This window comes from Etheostoma cragini, chromosome 6 (assembly GCF_013103735.1).
Source record: "Etheostoma cragini isolate CJK2018 chromosome 6, CSU_Ecrag_1.0, whole genome shotgun sequence".
In the NCBI taxonomy this organism is placed as follows: domain Eukaryota; kingdom Metazoa; phylum Chordata; class Actinopteri; order Perciformes; family Percidae; genus Etheostoma; species Etheostoma cragini.
The window spans coordinates 19392846-19412466 of record NC_048412.1 but is presented as its reverse complement, the minus strand read 5'-3'; the positions used below and the strand labels follow the sequence as shown (position 1 = coordinate 19412466).

General features: G+C 42.3%; 2 protein-coding genes across 4 annotated transcripts in view; one reads left to right on the top strand and one right to left on the bottom strand.

The window, feature by feature from the left end:
* Positions 1-7111, bottom strand: part of LOC117946230 (nectin-2-like) — an 80589-nt gene extending 73478 nt beyond the window's left edge. The window contains exon 1 of one of the 3 annotated variants that reach the window (XM_034874228.1): positions 6643-7111. In XM_034874228.1, the coding sequence (XP_034730119.1) occupies positions 6643-6730 (88 nt within the window). In that variant the 5' untranslated portion in view covers positions 6731-7111. The remainder of the gene's footprint in view (positions 1-6642) is intronic. The other 2 variants (XM_034874229.1, XM_034874230.1) reach the window with 2 other exon arrangements.
* A 2384-nt stretch (positions 7112-9495) lies between these two features.
* g6fl (g6f-like) lies at positions 9496-19460 on the top strand. Its single transcript, XM_034874231.1, has 11 exons — positions 9496-9747; positions 10500-10832; positions 11329-11595; positions 11967-12002; positions 12303-12635; positions 14630-14896; positions 17817-17942; positions 18134-18207; positions 18476-18502; positions 18851-18897; positions 19211-19460. Exons 1-11 carry the CDS (start codon positions 9675-9677, stop codon positions 19215-19217), a joined length of 1590 nt encoding a protein of 529 aa, XP_034730122.1. The 5' UTR covers positions 9496-9674; the 3' UTR covers positions 19218-19460.
* Positions 19461-19621: the final 161 nt, after the last annotated feature.

Sequence of the window (19621 nt, the reverse complement as noted above, 5' to 3'; positions counted from 1 at the left end):
AAAAGAATGCGACAAAGACAGAAGGAAGAGGAGGAAAGATGACAGCGAGAGGGTACAGGTCAGGTAACGGTAATAAAAAGAGAAAGGTTAGTGCAAGCAGTCCTTTTCTGTCCACAATGGACGGCTCTTCGGCTGTTCAATATGCATCTCTTGCTTTAAGAGAGGGAGTGGAAGAGGAGCAGGAGGTGCGACTAAATTACAAATGAGCTGATAATTCTTGGCCTCCCTGGTTCACTCCCTCACACAGATTTATTTATTTTTTTTCAAAATCCTCCTTCATCCTCTCTGCCAAGAGGCTGCGGTTTGGAATTTGAAAATGGTGACATCCTCAGCCCCCCGCTCCTCCTACGCCGCTCCCCCTTGGGGATTTTACTACAGTGGGGTCACAGTGACGCCCATCTCCCAAGTCTAGTTAATTAAGGGGATTTGATTTTAAAGAGTTTGGCTGCCTTTCAATGGATCTTCAATTGGAATTACCGCTCATTCTCCACATTGGCTTAGCAGGAATGGGTTTGACCTGCGTCTCCCTAAATTCCATCCAGGGTTTGTTATGGGACTTACCCACTGCTAGTACCAGCTCTACCCGGTTTGGCTCAGTTGCTCCTCCTTTTTCCATAGCAGATTTAGTACCCCCTCATGTGTGAGGCAAGCGTGGCTGGTTGCCATAACAACGCCGCAGGAAACTGACGTGACTTAACGTGACACACACACACAGAACGTGTGAACATGTATGTTGTTTTAGATTCCCTGCATGTGGCTGTTGCCACCGTCAGAAGACAAAGTTTGTTTCAAAAGAAGCTGGAGGAAGCAAAAAAATAAAATAAAATATAAATAAAAAACACCGCTGGCCAAACTATTTTAAAATGGCAGGTTTGTTCAGGACAACCCCATGTGTCGCTAGCAATGATGATGCAGTGATTAGTGACTATTCTCTCCAACCAATCAGCAGAAGGCCGGTTTTCACGTCACCTTTTGCTATCGCCTCAGCTTGCTTGGAACTTGGAGGTGATCCTAAAAAAAAAGTACCTGTTGGCAGGTACCAGGGACCTTTTTTGTAATGGAAAACCAAAGAAGGCGAGTCTAGCAGGTTGCATGAAATAGAAAAACGGCATTAGACATAAGGAAAATGCAGAACTGGCAGAAGGTATCTTGTCTAATGGCGTGGAAATGTGTGCATGACTAAAAAAATTAAGTAAGCCACATGTTCTGTAGCAATTTCATACAAGATAAGCTGCTGGCATGCTACTCCTGCAAAATAGTCTTAAAACTCTCCCATTATTAAGAAACATGTGGGAGGTTAGAGTACATTATGGAACGGTCTCTTGCAGTGAACTCATATCAGTGTGTGAGCTAATGCACACAGTTTCGTAAACAGATAGTGTAGATAGCATCTTAACCAAACACTCTTTTCAAGAACGTCATCGAACCCAGCAGTTGTGTTTTTAGAAACCCTTGAGCTGTCCCTTTACATATTAATTACACTTGACATTCCTTCTAAGATGAGGATTTCTGCAAATTTTCCTTTGGATCAAATGGGAGCAACTCCAGCAGCCTAGCAACCCTGGGAGAAAAACAAACATCCCTGTGGGGGGCTCTCAGTGTGACCTAACTTAACACAGGCCGGCTGCCGTCCATCCAGTACGGATGTGTAGGCAGAGGGGGAAAAGGGAGACTTCTAACATGGGGATGGAACCGTCACAGAGGTCCTGGTTTGTTCTCTTGTTGCCGGATAGACACTATCATTACTTAAGGCATCCTTAAAGAGAGTCAGTTAAATGAGCAGGGAGCAATAAAAAGGATGTCCTTAGATGTGATGCCTGTGGAAGATAACAGGGTTGCTGATGAGGATGATACACACCATTTCCTGAAGGAAACACTAATGCATACATGCAATGTCATCCTGCTATGTGATGGTTCCTCCCTATTATTGGAATGTCATCTGACTTACAGCACAGCCTCCAGTTACAGCCCTTATTCATCACCAGCTGTATAATGTGGGTGTGTGTACTCAATTGTGTTTGTGGTGCAATACCGCGGCCTAAAAAGCAGCAAGATGCAGTGACTCGTACTCAGTGACCTCCATATAACCTTCCATGTAAAAAAGTTTTTAAAAATAAAAAATGCCTGGAAAATCATTTTTGAATATTTATGTAATTGGGCTGGAAGAAACCTACCAATATCGCCAAGACTCTATTAGGTGACAAAAGCCAATTAAACAACATATTAAGTAAAGAGTTTTCTGTCATCATCCATGCATCCATGCATCCAGCCATCCATCCATCCATCGTCGTCTGCTTATTCGGTATCAGGTCGCAGGGGCAGCAACTCCAGTAGGGGACTACGACTCAGGGATCCCGAGGCGTACCTGGACCTGCCTGGAACACCCCCCTAGGGAGGCGCCCAGGAGGCATCCTTACCAGATGCTTGAACCACCTCAACTGGCTCCTTTTGATGCAAAGGAGCAACAGCTCTTCTCCGAGCTCCTCGCTGTTCTTCTCACCCTATCTCTAAGGGAGACGCCAGCCACCCTCCTGAGGAAATCCATTTCGGCCGCTTGTACCCTGGATCTCGTTCTTTCAGTCATGACCCAGCCTCCATAACCATAGGTGAGGGTAGGAACAAAAACTGACCGGTAGATCAAGAACTTTGCTTTCTGGCTCAGCTCTCTTTTTAATCACAACAGTGTGATAAATTGAATGTAATACTGCACACGCTGCGCCGATTCCCCGACCAATCTCCCGCTCCATTGTCCCCACACACCATACCAAGACCCCAAGGTATTTAAACTCCTTTGCTAACTTTTCTGTCATGGTTGGAATTACAGTAGCTGCCAGGATGATACTTAAACACGGGAAAACAACTTAAACCCTGGCATTAAAAGAATGGGCTAACACCGTGATAAAAACTGCTTCAAATGAGCATATGCTAAACAAGATTAACAGTGTAAAGAAAGATAAAGCACCAGCATGGGATACTGTCAGGACATACATCACACTAACTGATAAACCTGTATTATGAACAACGCTGCTAATACTGTTATGCCCCTAAAGCTGCTGATGTTTTAGTCTTGATGCTGTAACTGACTTCATGTATGTATGTATGTATGTATACCTTATTTTTGTTTATTCTGTCTATGGTTAGTGATTTATATTGTAACAAGGAATGTCTCTGTAGGTGATACACTGAACTGCCATGCACCAAAGGAAAAAGCCTTAAAAAAAAAAACTTAAATTACAATAAATAATAAATAAATTCAAAATTCCTGCTGCTAAAATGTTATGAATGCACCCATAAAAAAGGTTTCCATCCTCTCTATTTTAATGTTGGATAAGAGGTACTTCATTTTAAGGCAGCCATTAAATACTGTCACTAAGCTGAAATCAATGTTATCAAATACCGTACCTCGTGAAACAACAAGTAATAATAGAAAGCCGTCTAAATCATTAGGATCATTTGGTAAAATGCCAAATAGTTGCTTCAGTCATTCTACAATTTAGTTATTAATGGGGCCACATTGGCCACAGACACACACACACACAAAATATCAATCTCATATATTCATTCAGCTGTAAATCCAGGCACCCATTTATGTCTGAATCAACGAACGCTTAACGGTGATTATAAGGGGGAGGGGGAAGTTATTGATGTGTCACTTAAACAGGAGGGTCCGTTAGTAAGTGTGTGTGTGTGTGTGTGTGTGTACGTACTAGCGAATGCCACGAACAGAACGAGACTTTCTTACACACACCTGACCTTTTCCAAATCCTTCTGACATTTACAGGGCCGGTGCGAAGGACCGAGGACAGCTCATTTACATAATGATAGGACCTAACTGAGACAGCCATTAACACAAAAAGAAAACCGAGACCGAAGCCCCTCGCTTCGCTGTTCCTAATGAGATACTAAGGACTTACTTTTTCCTTCTTTTATTAGGGAGGGAAAAAATGAACTCCTCTCATTATTCATCAATCAAATTCATGGTAATAAACAAAGTGTTATGCTCTCTCTCGGTTGCAATGATGAATGAGCTCAGGCTTGGCAAGATGACACTGTTCACAGAATCTCTCCATGTGCAAGGAAATAGAGTTAATAGTTTGTGCTATTGCACAAGTAGGACTGCCAAAAGAAACATAGTTGCCTGTGTGTGTGTGTGTGTGTTCACAAGTCATTTATTGAAATGATAAAACACCATTTCAGAGGGGCAGATACCACTCAGGCTGAAAAGAAATCATACAGCCATTATGACAGACCATGGTGAGATTACATGTAGTTTATTTTCCTGACTGTCTGCATGTTGTTCCCGTCAGAAACAGCACGCCCTTCCGTCCAAAGTGAGGCTTGGAGATGGGGGAGGAAGCCTATTTAAATAAACCAATGACTAGGCCCATGTCACTTAACAAAAGCACAGGACAAGAATAAAAGATAGATGAAAATAAAGAGACGAGAACAAGGCCCCTGTATGTACTTGCTGGCAGGGGTGGGGGAGGGAGCGAGGGATGGCGGGAGAGAGGGAGTTTTCAAGTGGCGGGTGGGAAAGAGGGGAGGTGGGGCGTTGCCAGTCTTAATCAAACGCTGTCCGTTTAGTTCTGCAGTAAATCCTGAGACTCAGCTACGACCCTGCATGCTGCAGCAGGCTGCCGAAAAGCCACCTGTTCCCTTGAAACTAAGGAGAGCCATCTAGAGTAGCTTTGCATCTAAATTAGCTTTACTGGAGGACTCCAGATATACAAAGACAAACATTGGTTTACTATGAGCACAGAAGGAAGCAGCCTCCTCCCCCGGCCCTGACCCAGCATGCCCACTAGTTCCTCAGGCAGCCAGTCACCCCCTGCACACACGCAGCTTACTCAGCCATAAAGACAATAGGGCCATAGCCTCATAACCCCCACCCCAAACTCCCTCTCACATAAGCCCACCCGTCTTCCAATAAAAACATCTCCATGGTAATGGGCCAAGCCTTGCTGACCCACATCCGTGGTCCCTCACAACCTTGATTTTGGGGGTTGGGGGTAGTACTATAGTGCAATTTCAGAGCTTAAACTGGACCCCACCTGTCAGCTTCTATTAGTTTTATATACATGTGTAACCACAGAAGCCTAACTTAATTAAAAACCCATCAACCTCAATATTGAATTTTTCATATTACAGCATAAGCAAAGTAAAAACTTGCAGAGAATTAAATCACATCTCTCAGACACAGGATCGAAGGTCGAGGTAAGCGATTGGTTGCTGTCAAAGCTGGAAAAGAAGATCTGTAAAAAAAAAGGTTCAGCTCTACAGTTGCAGCTTAGGTTGCATAGTTTCACGATTACCCAAAAGAGGGTCAGAGGTTCACTCTGGAAAAAAAATTAGTGTAATAAAAGAAAACTAAAAGCCGTGTTTTTGCTTGCTGGTTTTTTGTGTTTTTCCTCACTCATAAATATGTAAAACCTTGCTTTGTTTTCCCCACTATTGTCTCTCCCCTAAGAGCACTTCATGTTCAGTAAAATGAAATTGGACAAAAAGAGCCACTGCATGAATAAGTGAAAAGAGCGACTATGCTTATGAGTCGTGATTAAAACGACCCAACAATCACATACATCGCAACAAAGCTGTTACAGTATACTGAAAGTGTATACTGTAGCTGTGCCTCAGCGTTAGATATAGTCCTACATTCTTGTCCCAATTACAGCACAAAACAAATAGCTGGCCCAGCAAGAAGCACTGAAAATGTTGAACTGGTTTCATGCCACAGTCATTCATATGTTAATGTGTTAACTGCATGCCAGGGATATTTTCTATTGTTTGGGGGCCTCCTCTCTGGCAGTGGTACCTGTAGGCTACCTGTGCTTAATTGAAGTGGAAAATGTCTAAATAATTAATCTGTTTAATCAGGTAGCTAGGAAGGACTGTTACCTTGTTTAAAAAGGAATACAAACTAATTTACGAGGAAGGCATACACTAGGAGGGGTTCACTGAACCAAAACTATGAAGAACAACCCCAAATAAGCAAGCCAGAGTAAACAAATGCCACCAGTGTAAATGATTGAGTTCCAAGTTGTTGCCCCCTCGGTTACTCTGTGTAGGTTAAAAGCTGTTTCCAGACCCGTTTTTCTCAACTGAAGTGTAACTAATAGAGGGCGATGTGTGGACAGAGGCAAGAAACAGTGAGCAGAGGAGGAGAACGGTGGCTTAAGAACAGACTGGAACAGTGACTCCGTATAAAGAAGAGTAGGCTACTAAAGAGGCCAGCAGGTAGCCTACCTGAGAAAAACACCTTGCTCCACAGAGCCACACCTTAGGAAACTAAACATGGCGTTGAGTCACCGACCGAAACTGTGTTCAAAGAGTGATACAGATGACTCATTTACGAAATTATGGGAAGAATAAGCAAAATGAAAAGTAGTTTAAAATATTTCACCTGACTGTGTTAAAAAAAAATCCTAATATATTTTAAGTGTTAAAGCTGAAAACCTCGCCAGTAGGCTTCAGCGAGGGTGGAAATCACCGGATTTTCTGCTCCTGTCACCGGCCTGACAGGTGGTGGTTAGGTTTAAATGTATTTCCTCTTAAATTATTCATTCTTTGAGAAGAACTAAAAGGCAGTGTGCTGCTCACAACCAACTGGACACTATTACGTTTTAATAAGTGATCATTTCTTACCGTGTTGAAAAAGTATCGACGCGACCAAGCAGAGCAGTCCGATCATATTGGAGCAGATATGCCAGTTTTGGGCATCATGTCTCGCCATGGTCGATTACTGTCCCCTCTATGGAACTAGGCACGCAGTCTTTCCGGAATACAATTTAAAATCGAAACCTTCAGATGCGGGTCAGTTTCGGTGTAAAAGAGTACTCACTCAATAAAAAATAAATAAACTTGTTCGGCTACAGGACAGACCAAGAGTCCGAAAGAGATTCTCGTTTCAAATGTCCCTCACTGCGCCTTTAAAACGGAGTGTGCTAAAAATTAATGGAACTCCTTGTGAATTCCTCCTGGCAGCGCACAGGTGAATATTCGCCCCCAGCTGGTGCTCTGGTTGTAATGAAGTGCTAGCGCGCTCTCTCTACTCCAACAACTAGTTCCTCTGAGCGCGCGCCTGTCCAACTGTGTGTGACTGACTGGGTGATGTCATCAGGCGTCCACAGCACAGCCCTGTTTTCCATAAAAAACCCAATTAGGACCAGCGATGGCAGGAGGAACTCCGGGAACAACTTGTTGAAATCGACAACAGTATTTTGTCACCTTGTAAAACAAAACTTGCACCTAGATAGCATCTAAAGTGCAGCATGTTTTTCTTTGATTTCTGTCATACGTGGAAATGATCCGAAAGCGTGATGCATATCAGCTCATCGAAATTGCCTTCAATTAATTTGAATCAATTAGCACCCACCTCTCTAAATGCATACAATTAAATAAGCAGCAAATGTATGTAACTATGATCTACAAAAAAAAGTAGCACTCGACCTAAAAAACAATGTAAAGTTATTACACAGTGTATCCGAGTCAGTTTGCCTGTAGTGGTGAGGTACGTTGAAACAGACGATTCTTCCGCCCTCTGCTGTTTGTTTCTGCACACACACTTGGGATGAGCTCATAGAAACTCTAGCACAACACATGCCAAAATCAATAAACATTTATTGAGTACCGGCAAAATACAAATCCAGTGGCAGTCAGCAAAATCAAATCAAGAGTAAACAGCTTCTCGTGTATCTATTTGCAGACTCTCTTGTTGATGAGATTTTTTTTTTTCTTCCACAGAATAACTTCCAATTCATTTTTGCCCTGTTTTGCTCTGAGGCAGGGTGCATACTGGCGTAGCAAAAGCATTATCTGGTTTACGTCTAATCCCTATACCCAAGTGTTTTACAGCCAATGTAATTACATCTCCATAAGTCTCACAGTTTAAACAGTGCTGCTCAGTTCCTTCTGTTCTGCTCCTTTTCCAGATTCCTCTCCAGTGTCACCCTCTTATTTTCAGACTGTATTTCTGAAGATGCTGATAATGATCAGAGGTCAAACTATGTTCAGTACGCCAGAAAAACTGTTGAAACATGTTCCTCTTTTGGAGATTTATGTCTACGAAGGGACAGGTTGGGTTTCAATTTCTTTCCCACTCCTTGTCCACTGTAAATCCAGAGACTGTGAATGCATCTGCCATGCAAAGAAAGCAGCTGTGGGTTTGAAAATGCCAACAGTACTTACATTTCTGCATAACCATCTTTTAATTTTTCAACCTTGACTCAGTATCTGATTGTTCTAGCACCAGCACTGTCAAGAGAAGGTGTGCAGGGACCACCCGTACTACCGCTGCTACCACTAAATCGTTTGAATTCAAGGTAGCACGAAGTGCTTTAAACAAAACAGCCACCAAATCAAGGATTTAATTGCCTTTCCTTCCAATACTCATCTATTTATCATAACCATACCAAATCGACCTTCACACTTTCCACTTTTCAGGTCCCACCCACTCTACTGATATAGTGTATCACCTCTTTTTTTACTCACCATCTCACGCCCCGTACAGTGTAAGGCTTACACCTTCCCTTCATTTACACTTCACTTTCCTCTCCATCCTCTTCATTCCTTCCCCCTTTTCTCCCTCCCTCTCCCCGCATCATTCCTTTGTCCACTCGTCCTTCACTCCTTGCTTCTATTCATCCTGTCCTCCACTCTAGTGTTCTCCAGGGGTTCTGTGACAGTGATAATGAAGCGCATAGTTAACAGATATTAGCTCATTGGCAGTGGATTCATTAGACAGAGCCTAGGCTTATGGTGATTATTTACCCACAGAGGAGGGGCCACAGGATCAGTACCATGCTCTGTGTCAGCAGCCAAAGGCTTCTTTGAAGTCACACAGTCTCCTTTCTCTTGCAACACTCTCACACTTCTCTGCTCCCTGGGTTTTTTTCTTTTTCTGTCTGAGCATCTCTCCCTCCACACATCACCCTCCTTGCTGCTCTCCCTTTTTTCTCTTTCCCTGTTATTAGACACCCACAATACATATCTGCATTCTCTCTCTCTCTCTCTTTCACTATCTCTCTTCACCGCCCCCATTCACCCAATGGTAATTATGGAAAAATCTGTAATAGTGCTCAGAGGAGCTGATAATACCTTTAGCTTAATTAAAGACATTTATGGGATGCAAAGACATGTAGCCTAGAGGTTGCTGTGCACCCACACTAACCCAAACTCTTTATTTCGCGCTTTTTCATCTCCCTCAATTCCTCACTTTCTGCCATTCTTATCGTTTTTCTCTGTTTCACACAAATTGTGATACACACCAGTACATGCTCATTCTTTTTGTCAAACTGAATGTTAAGGTCAGACGTTTTGTAACTAATCACCCAGAAGTTCAGCTTTGAAGTGTTGTAAAACAGTGTATTGCCTACATTATGGTGTGGGGCCATGGTAATATCAATACATGTAGTTTATCAGCCTCAAACACACACCAACACACACACACACTGACTGCAATAATGACAGTCTTTTCCTGTTGATTATCCCAGTGTTGGTCACACCACATCCTTTTGGGCTGAAAGATGCGCAGCAAACTTGTTAACATGACACTCAGGGACACCAGTAATATAGCAGGAAAGTCAACAATACTTGGTGTACTGAAGCATACTTAGACAGGCCACAGTGTTGGAGAGACAGCTGGTGCAGTAAGGGTGTTTTTCTTCTTTTGATGTGTGATGGATTCTGTTTTTCTCACCGTTATTCTTGTCTCTTCTTTTACAGTATTTTCCTCTTACTCTGGCATCACAGGTAGGAAATACTTTCTGTGATTTTTTAGTAAGTTGTGCTTGAATTTATGTTGCTGAGAAAGGAGTCTTAAATGTCCCACCTATTGTTGCATAGAGAGCAAACCTGTTTTCTTAATATTTATTGGCTTTCATCCTACCATCTTTAAAGAATAAATTCACATATTTAAAGTCTGTCCTAAGACAACCCTAACATCGTCATTGTAATTGTTTCCTCTCTTTGCAAAGAGATCACTGTAAGAGAAAATCCAAAGTACAACACCATGTAAAAAAAAATGTAAATGCATTTTATCTATGCTTCAGTATTATGTGTTCAAAAAGTTATATATTTTCTTCTCTTTTTTTGTTACTGCCCATCCACCACAACTCAGATAAGAAATGCTGTCCAGGGAAACTGAAAGAGGAAATTTGGTGCTAAAAAGATTGTAACTTTGGGAGATACCCGTAAGCCTTGACTCTGACTGCTGAAGACCCAAACAAGCTTCCACAAAAGTCCTGTCCCCATCACATATATTAAAATAGCTTTGAGAGGGGACTTTTTTGGGGCCAGTATGGACAGAAACAACAGTTATAGGGACCAATAACTCTATATACTGTTTACGAGAGTATTTTTTTAAGACAGACTTAAAACATATGAACCTATACTTGTAGGACAGGATATAAAAACAGACATCAGCCCAGTTGTAAAAGTGCAGAATTTGAAAGCCTTCTTAAAGACTTGTCTGAATAATTCACTTGTTGTCCTCTCTACCTCAGAGTGGGACGATGTTGTGTTGGCTCGAGAAGGCATGCCTACGACCTTGGTCTGTGCTGATGCAACAGTGAGGGGTGCTGTGGCCATTAACTGGATGGTGAAGCCACTTGGTGTGGATGAATGGAAACTGATTCTCTCAGCCAACGAAAGGGAAGCATTCTCAGGTCATGCCTCGAAGGCATCCATGCGCTTGACCGACCCCAACTTTAAAGACACCGGGATTTTCTCTCTGTTCCTTCTTCCCAGAATGGAGGACAGCGGTCTCTACTCATGCTTGATAAAGCAACACGAGAGGAAACTGAGTGAAAAGATTATTCTTTTAGCCATCCTTACAGGTAGAAAAAAACAACAGGTGAATTATGACATTTGTCGTGCACCAGCTGTGCCTCCATAGAAACATCTGGCATCTGTATCTTCATACATCTTAGTTTGTAAAGCAAACATATTGTGTCATCCATTTAAACGTCAATGCACATTAGTTAGTTGTTTTTGATTTGAGTGACATCTAGTACTTCTGTTTTTGTTTTTGTTTTTGAAGTATTTTAAATATCTTTATACATATGTTATTATGAAATGTCACATAACTACTATTTGCTTGAGTGCTAAATTAATGGGAGCCTAAAAGAAATTACCTTTGTTGCTCTTCATTTATATACTTTATTCTGCAAGGGTACTTGTAATTATTTTGCTGGTGATACTTCTCTGCTTTAAGAAGTAAGAATGCAATTGCCATACATTTACTTGTAATGGAATATGTTTACACTATTTCTCGAGTAAAACGTTTAAATACCTTTTCAACCCCTATTATCCTTTGTCCTCTCTCATCTCCAGTCACAGTTGTACCTGCTGCACCCATTCCTCAGCACAGCACCTTGCAGCTGATTGCCAGTGTTAATCCTGTCAATGTTGTCACCAAGATCACCTGGGCAGCACCTGGCGGCATTTCCATTAAAAGCGAGAAAAAGCGAAACACAGGAACAGTGGCCAAACTGCCTCAGGTTCTATACAGCGACAACGGGACCTATGTCTGTATGGTTCACCTGTGGGGTAACAGCAGCAACACTCTTGTCACCTTCAATGTGGACGTGACTGTTGATGGTGAGACTGATTCATGAGAGAGAGAGAGAGAGAGAGAGAGAGAGAGAGAGAGAGAGAGAGAGAGAGAGAGAGAGAGAGAGAGAGGGAGAGAGAGAAATACAAAAGCATTGTGGAATTGAATACATTTATTGTTGCTTTTGTTGATGGTATGAGTGGGCATCCGTGCTAGAAACTCTAGCAGCCGCATTATTTATTTAAGCATCCTGTAGCAACAGTTCTTCAAAGTATTGACTTTTATAGACCAGTTTCAAGATTCAACAGTCTACTATAGATTGTCACTAAAATCCAGCCAGTCCTTCTTTTGAATATTATAGTTGCTACGTTAATTAATTATTCATCGTTATTTGTTTTTGCTTCCTTTCTCCCCACAGCTGACAATGTGGCCTCATTTACCAATGTAACATATGGTGAGTGACTTGTAACACAAGCAGTCTAAAAGTCCTGTGTCAGCAGCTTCTAATCAGTCGGAGAGTCACAGAGTCACTTTCAGCATATAAGAACTTAATCCATATTGTTGTTGGAATTTTCCCCCTATCTCCATTTCCCTACTCTCCTACTATTCTGTTTACTCTCTCTGTCTATAACTCACTCTTCATTTGCCCTCTTTTTTCTGAGCTCCCTGTCTGCTGGCACTGTTATGTCCTTATATTCATCTATCATTATCGTTCTGGTTTCCTTGGTCTTTTCTCTTTCCTCCTTGCCTGCAGAAAAAGATATCTCCACCGCCACTCAGGCTGAGATACCCTTCCTCCTGACCTGTCCTGTTGTCCAGGGGGACTACGTCCGTCTGCAGTGGCAACCTCCAGGCAGAAGGCACAGTGAAATGAGACTGGTGCACCAGTACAACCGCTGGAGGGGTTCCACCTTCTTGACTGAGCACAGCAAGAAACTCCAGTTTGCCGGCCAACCCTACAATGCAGAGGCCGGTAGCTTTTCCTTTCTTCTCAGACCTGAGTGGAAAGACGGCGGCCTGTATGTCTGTGAAGTGATCCTCGATGACAACGCCTCAATGCAGAGGACCATCCTCAGCGTGCTGAAAGGTACAGGCTGGGGCAAGGAGGAGAAGAAAGACAACGAGAAGGTGGATTAGGAAAAATAAAACAAGGGGCGGGATGTTTTTATGAGACACGTAGTGTCACTTTTGTAAATGTGCAATTTATTTAAAGGTATACTTTGACATTTAGGGAAATATGCTTATTTGCTTTCTTGCCCAAAAGTTAGATAAGCAAACTGTACCACTCTTATGTCTGTGCTTTAAGAATGAGACTAAAGCAAGGAAGCAATTAGCTTAGCTTAGCATAAGAGTTTGGTTATGCCCAAACAGAATTAGTTTGCACAAGGTGTTGTGAGAACAATTTACCCGGTCGGCCATGTTGGAAATCAAAATTGTTTACTTTTACTTTATAATATGGAAGGCAACACTGAATGGCAGAGTGAAAAGCCGGATAGCATATAGAGGGGGAGTAATATTGTTTAATTATGGGGATGGAACATATTTTCAGGCAGTCTCTCCTGAAAGGCGTAAAAGTGAGCTTGGTTATTCACATGAACAGTAAAATAAATAGTTGTGCCAATAATGAAGAAATGAGAGACAGAATAGTTCAAACCTTGGCTCCCCTCTCACGTCCACACAGCAAAATAGACAAAAAATGATCGGTTCCTGAAAGTTGCAGAAATCGTGTGAAATCGTGGGACACCGGCTCTCCACTGGCTGCCTGGCAACCTTGCGGTGACAAGGGTTGTGATTTCTGTTTGTGTATGGATCAAACAAAGATGTTACATGTTGATTCATGAGCTTTAGATATGTTACTTTGGACAGAGTCAGGCTAGCAGTTTCCCTCTGCTGCCAGTCTTTATGCTAAGCTAAGCGCCTTTTGGCTCCAGCTCCATGCTAACTGTAGCACATAGAGTGGAGCCATTTGCCAAAGGACCCAGAAGCATTTACCTTGCTGAAGCAAGATACTAAATGCTTACCAGCTCTCAGTTCATTGTTCTCACAGATCATACACTGTGGAATAAGTGTGAAGAGAAATTCCTGAAGCTATTGATAAAATGTCACATTATTAAATGAATAGCTACATTTACAATAGTCTATTGCTCATGAAAAGGAACTCGATTGTCTTGATTCATACATTTAAAGAAAAATAACTGATCAGAACGCCTGTTGATTTTTATCAGAGAGCCTTGGGGAGGTTTCATCGTTTGCAGAAACACGCAGAACCCAACACACACACTTACAAATACAGTGCCCTGTCATGGCAGCCTTGGAAGACTTTACTAATCACACTCCCACTGGCATCCATCACAGCCGCCCAGATATGACCAGTCGATCCGTCACTGTCACCCTGCTTCGCACATCTGTATCCTTCACACACACACACACACACACACACACACACACACACACACACACACACACACACACACACACACACACACACACACACACACACACACACACACACAACCACACACACACACACACACACCAATCATGTGACGCATATATTTTTAACCCACCTCATTATAAGTATCATTATGTATGATTGTACCTGCTGCCCTCCCACTAAGACTGCATGTGGCCCACACTGATCACACTAATCAAGGCTGAAATGTGCATGTTTTTGGATGTGTGTGTGTGTGTGGGGGGGAAGGTTTGATTACACCCAGATGGATCCTCATTTCAGTTTGATGAGACACTAAGCATCAGTCACAGTCAACCAATGCATTAGCAGCAAATCACTTTAATGAATATATATTATTTTGACCCCTCTCTGAATTGTTCTTTGTTTTCCATATCACTTTCCCTCTACCCATTACTCTCTAGCTGTCCTTGGCCTTTTCTGTATTCACACACTACCCTTTATCTCACTTTCTCATCCTGCCTTGCACCTTCCTCTTCCCTCCTGCCTGTCTTTTTCATTCATTCTTCCTTCCATTTTTTTATTTGTTTGATCCCTCTGTAACATTTTCCCTCCCTTATCCTTCCACACCCCTCACCCCTCTCCCATGTTGCTCTGCATCACATCAACAGTTACAACCAGTCATTCCTCCTCAAAGCTGCAACTGAGGTGCCTGTATTCAGAGCTGTCCCAAGTCCAAAGTGCTGCTTGGGAATACCAGGATACAAGTCGCCGGCTGCATTTGTTAAGCACCGGGCCTGGCAGCATCACCACCATTCTACCCTTACCCATCACCTCTGACACAGCTGGGAACTACACCTGCACCCTACAGCTGAAAAATGGGCGGACCATCTCAGCAACGCAAGCTGTCACACTGCCCAATAAAGGTGGCACGGATGGTATGGTATAACGCAGACTGGTCTGTTTTCTTATTTTCTTTATCAACACTATATTATTTGACTAGCCCAGGAGTCCTGATAACCACAGCGTAGGTAATGAACCGTGAACGTGGACGATTCTCGGATATGTGCTCCGTGGAGCGTTTTCAGCATTCAAGCCAACCTCAGGTCACTTCATCTGCCAAAAAGCCCACAGTTTATAGAAGACAAAAACTTCAGACAGATACCATATGTCATGATTCCTTAATGTAGTTGAAAAAAAGGCACAGGTCAAGACTTCTGTGAAGTTGTGATTTGCAGATAATATCCAGCGGGAATAATTCCATTTACATGTCCATTTTTCATAAAAAAATCCACCACAGTGCTAATACTCTGCCTCTTCTTCTATAAAACATAAAACTTACAGGCGTCCTAATCGTTTTTCTCATCACACTCACCCAGCTGATATGTGAATATAAGAAGACAGGACCTTAGGACATATTTCCCCACAAAAACTAAATAATTCAAGCTTATTGTATTGGTGGCTGTGGGGTGAGCACAGGAGGAAGCGACAGTTGAATGGATCCCTTAGCAGAGATGAGTTCACTCCCCGTACCCTAATACATCACTTGAGGGGCCCAGAGCTCATCATGATGCACACTGATGGTACGGCTATGAGAGTAATGGAAATGGAGGAAAGAGAGAGAAGGTGATAAAGATATGGAGAGGAAAAGAGGCAGCAAGATTTTGCCTGATTGGAGAGGCTGGATTGGAAAGAAATGTATGTTGTGTGTTTTCATTTGTCCAGTGTAACACAAAGAATTTAGACTGAGCAGGGTAAGCAGTTAAATAATGTGAGGGTTGGATGACCTACATCTACACTTTTGAAAAGTGACAGGTTGCAGAAACTTTGCAATAGCGCAAGATAGCTCAAATGTTTTTTTGTTATTGGTAAATAATGAATAGTATGACCATAAGCAGTGACAGTTAAGGGTTTATAAATAGTTGCTCTGGGTAGCATTAGGCATCCAGAGACAGTAGGATTTTGCACAGGGTTTGCTCTATAACAAACTGAAACCACGTTTTAACTCCCTGGACCTTATATCTAAATATAATGTGAGGATATCGTATGTGCTGTAAGCCAAATCTAAAAGCATACTGCTGGTTGTAGAAGTTAAACAAATTTAGCATAAAAGAATTCCTTTAACCACAGGCACAGAGAAGGCAAAATGGAAGCAATCATTGTTCTCTCCAGCACATAAAGTGCTTCAAATGTCAGGGATTTTTCTACAATCATTTGCCATACTGAGTTGGCCCATCATCTGCAAAGCATCAGAGCAGTTTTTTGGTCTACCTCCTATCAGACATCCTCCTCTACAATCAAACTGATATAAATCCACCCTCACTCCCACCCCACACCTCATTTAAGATGAAATAGATGACGTAGGAAGGAAGTGTGAATAGAGGAAAGGGAAAAGTGAGATAGAGAAGGATGAGTGAAAGGTGGAGAGAGAGAGATGTGGTAGTAAGAAACTGGAAGCATTTATGCACCACTTCATTGCACGCAACTACCATAATTCACGCATTAAAACTGGCATGGAGAACAGTGCAGGTCCGTTTAGGGGTCAGCACTCACCACAGTATTCCATTAGCAACCGCTACACATACTCACCAATCAATTACATCTCACACAGCATATAATGATTGATCATGTTTGAACCCGCCTAAAAGCTGTGACTCCAGGACTAAGGTGAAGCCTGCGGGCCGATCCTTTAACAAACCAAATTTGATAAGATGTCTGAGTGGTCTTTAATTTTGCCATTTCTGTCCATCAGATAAGCTTAAATGCCACAAACACTGCATGAACTGTTTAGAAAAGATGATGACTGGATAAAAAATGTCTGTTTTGGTAGGTCTGTAGCAACTGTTCTGTTTATTAGGCTCCGCTTTCGTTACCCAATGTTTGACAGATCTGATCGCTTTGTGCTCCATGAAAAGTGAGCAAGTAGCGACAGAACACTTGTTAAGGTACACTAAATTACAGCGGTCTGTCTCTGTGGAAACGAGTACATCCCTCTTGATCCTTGTGTCACCCTGTGGCTGTGTTTTGCAATCCTGATGTCATCCTCATTATGCAAACTAACCTGACAAGTTCAATAGCATGCATGCGATCTTCCACCAGAATTTAACTGGTACTATAGTGAGCAAACGGTTTGCTTATGTAATGTTTGTGATAATCATGCCCACGCTTTCTATCCACCTGTTTTCCAATGCTGCATTGACAGGGTTCAGCTGAAAGATTGCTATTTACATTGTTTGCCATTTTGCCTGGAGGCAGTTTGTTTCTAGGATCAGATGTTAAGAGAGTGTGCGTGGAACAGCCTCTTCTGACTTTACCTACATAACTACAAAAATATTTTAAAAACATATTTGCATATTTGAACAGGATTTGCAAAAAGTCAAATCAAACTACTCTGTGGAAGTGGTTTTGTGTAATGATCTGACAGCATCTGGTCTCTTTGATACTGGTTCTATTCTTCTTCTCGTTCATGTTTCAAATCGACAGCGTTTACTGTCCAGGCTGAGGGTCTGTCAGATCAATGTCTACTCAGCCGTCTACAGACTATTCACTCAGTCTGACATAGCCTGGATTTCTACGCCTTCTTCCACTGCACCCATTTTCTGTAACTGACAGTAGGATGATGCAAATGCATGTAACATGTTTAGAAAATCTCAATTGCAACATGTCTTCAAATCTATAGCTTGCAAAAAACAGTTGTCCCCCTCTTGACCTGAACAATGGAGCAAAATGGAGAACAAACAGCAATAATGTCTCTTGGTGCCATTTAACCACACACTCAGCTCTGCAAGTTTTATATTAGCACTGTTCTTGGAAACATTAATGGATTTTTTTCTGTCTCACTTTTTTCTTTCCCTTTAGTTGAGAGTGTCAGTGTGACTACCCCCTCCCTGCTCCCTTCTCTCTCTGCTTTATTACTCCTGGTGCCCCTGGTTGCTGTTGCTGTCGGTGTGTTGCTATGGAGACAGAAACACATTTCTGATCACGGTGAGTCTTCCGACTTTTTTTTGACACCTTTCCATGATTGTCCAGCCCTGTTGGCTGCCACCGAGTGATGTGGGCCAAGACATCTTCTGAGGTTGATGTAATAAATCTGCCCCCACGTACCCCTCTCCCTGTGTGTTTGAGTGTGTGTATATGTGGGTGAGTCTGTATTGTAACTATCTCTCTGTTCTCAGGTATTGAGCAGACTCTGTCTGTCCATTCGGGTGAAGCAGAGAACATCTATGAAAATCCTGAGGATATCAGACAGGTGATGAATTCAGAAATTTTCTATTACTAAATATTCTCGGATGTATTTCCCTACTCACATTACCCTCATCTTCTCCTCATGCACTCTTCCCCTCTGGTATGTAACACTCTTTCTCTTCTCTTTTTGTTTCTTCCACCCTCCCCTTTCCTATCTTGTTTTGTTTTTACTCTTTTATTTTTTGCTTTTCCTCTGATTTCCACTATCACTCCCTCTCTGTCACTTGTTGTTAATTACACATGTTTTCTCCGCTCTCCTCCCTTCCCAACAGGCTCCTCCCCAGGGCTCAGTCTACATGGTGAGTTATTGTGTTGTTCTCATCACACACACAAAGGCATGTTGAATATGTGTGTTTGTGCGGAGTTGTAGAACACACATTCACCAATGCATACAGATTCTCTCTCTCTCTCTATTGCTGCCTCCCTAAGCTCTCAGCATACTATGTCCTCCCTTAAACTTGTAATATCTCACCCCTCTCTCAGATAAACCCACTGCCTATCAACTGTCACCCTTACATTAGTGGTATTAACAAATTAATCTTATTACACATGGTACAGAGGGGCATAAATCTGGCCTCAGTACCATGAGTCTATATTTATCCACCTCTTCAATGTCCCACTCTTCCCCCTTTTCTTCTTTATGCCAGGATTTGAAGCCAAGAGGAGATGATGATGTCTATAAGGAACTGGAGCGGTAAGCAAAAAAGCCTTGCATCACCTGTGTGTGTATGTGTGTGTGTGTGTTTGTTTTTGTTTGTGTGTGTGTGTTGTGTGTTGTGTGTTTGCACTGTCACTCATATGCCCCTCACATTCCTCTCACACTCACCAATCACGCCGGCCTGAACATCACCCTGACACTGTGGCATATTATCACGCCATGCGTTGACAGGCAGCGCTCCTTCGCCCGTGTGTTGTTGTTGCATGGGCTGTCTGTGTTTAAGGAAGAATAAAAGAGACTGGGGGACAAGAGATTTGTGTGTGAGTTTGTCTTTGTGCTTTCTTTTCAGATACTAACAGTGTCAGAGCTGATCACCTACCCACATCTCATCCTCATCCAGCTGTCACATTGGCTCAGGTCCCAGCTGCAGCAGAAGGCCTTTATAAACAAAAGTAACAACTGAATGTCAGAGTTGTGATTTGAAGGAAAACTTCCGTGCTTGAGGGAAATGCAACTAAATTGTTTGAATGTTTTTTTGTATTCTAAGCTATTGCTCTTTAATAGTACTTTTTTTTACTGATTTGCTTTGATGACTGCACTTATGACGTTTTCCACTGCTGGTAACAGCTCGACTTGACTCGCCCTGACTCGCCTCTACTCAACTCGGGAGGAGAAGGGAAATATTTTTAAATAAGGCTCTAAAATTTACCAAAATGTTTGAAAGTTATATTGTCTCTTTTTTACTTTTGGTATTGTACCA

What these genes read in the sequence shown, in the direction of transcription:
- g6fl (XM_034874231.1), top strand. Translation starts at nt 9,675, where the DNA reads ATGGATTCTGTTTTTCTCACCGTTATTCTTGTCTCTTCTTTTACAGTA. An exon ending in TCTTTTAGCCATCCTTACAG is followed by an intron (nt 10,833 to 11,328) that starts GTAGAAAAAAAC and finishes TCTCATCTCCAG; the next exon opens with TCACAGTTGTACCTGCTGCA. An exon ending in CATCCTCAGCGTGCTGAAAG is followed by an intron (nt 12,636 to 14,629) that starts GTACAGGCTGGG and finishes TCACATCAACAG; the next exon opens with TTACAACCAGTCATTCCTCC.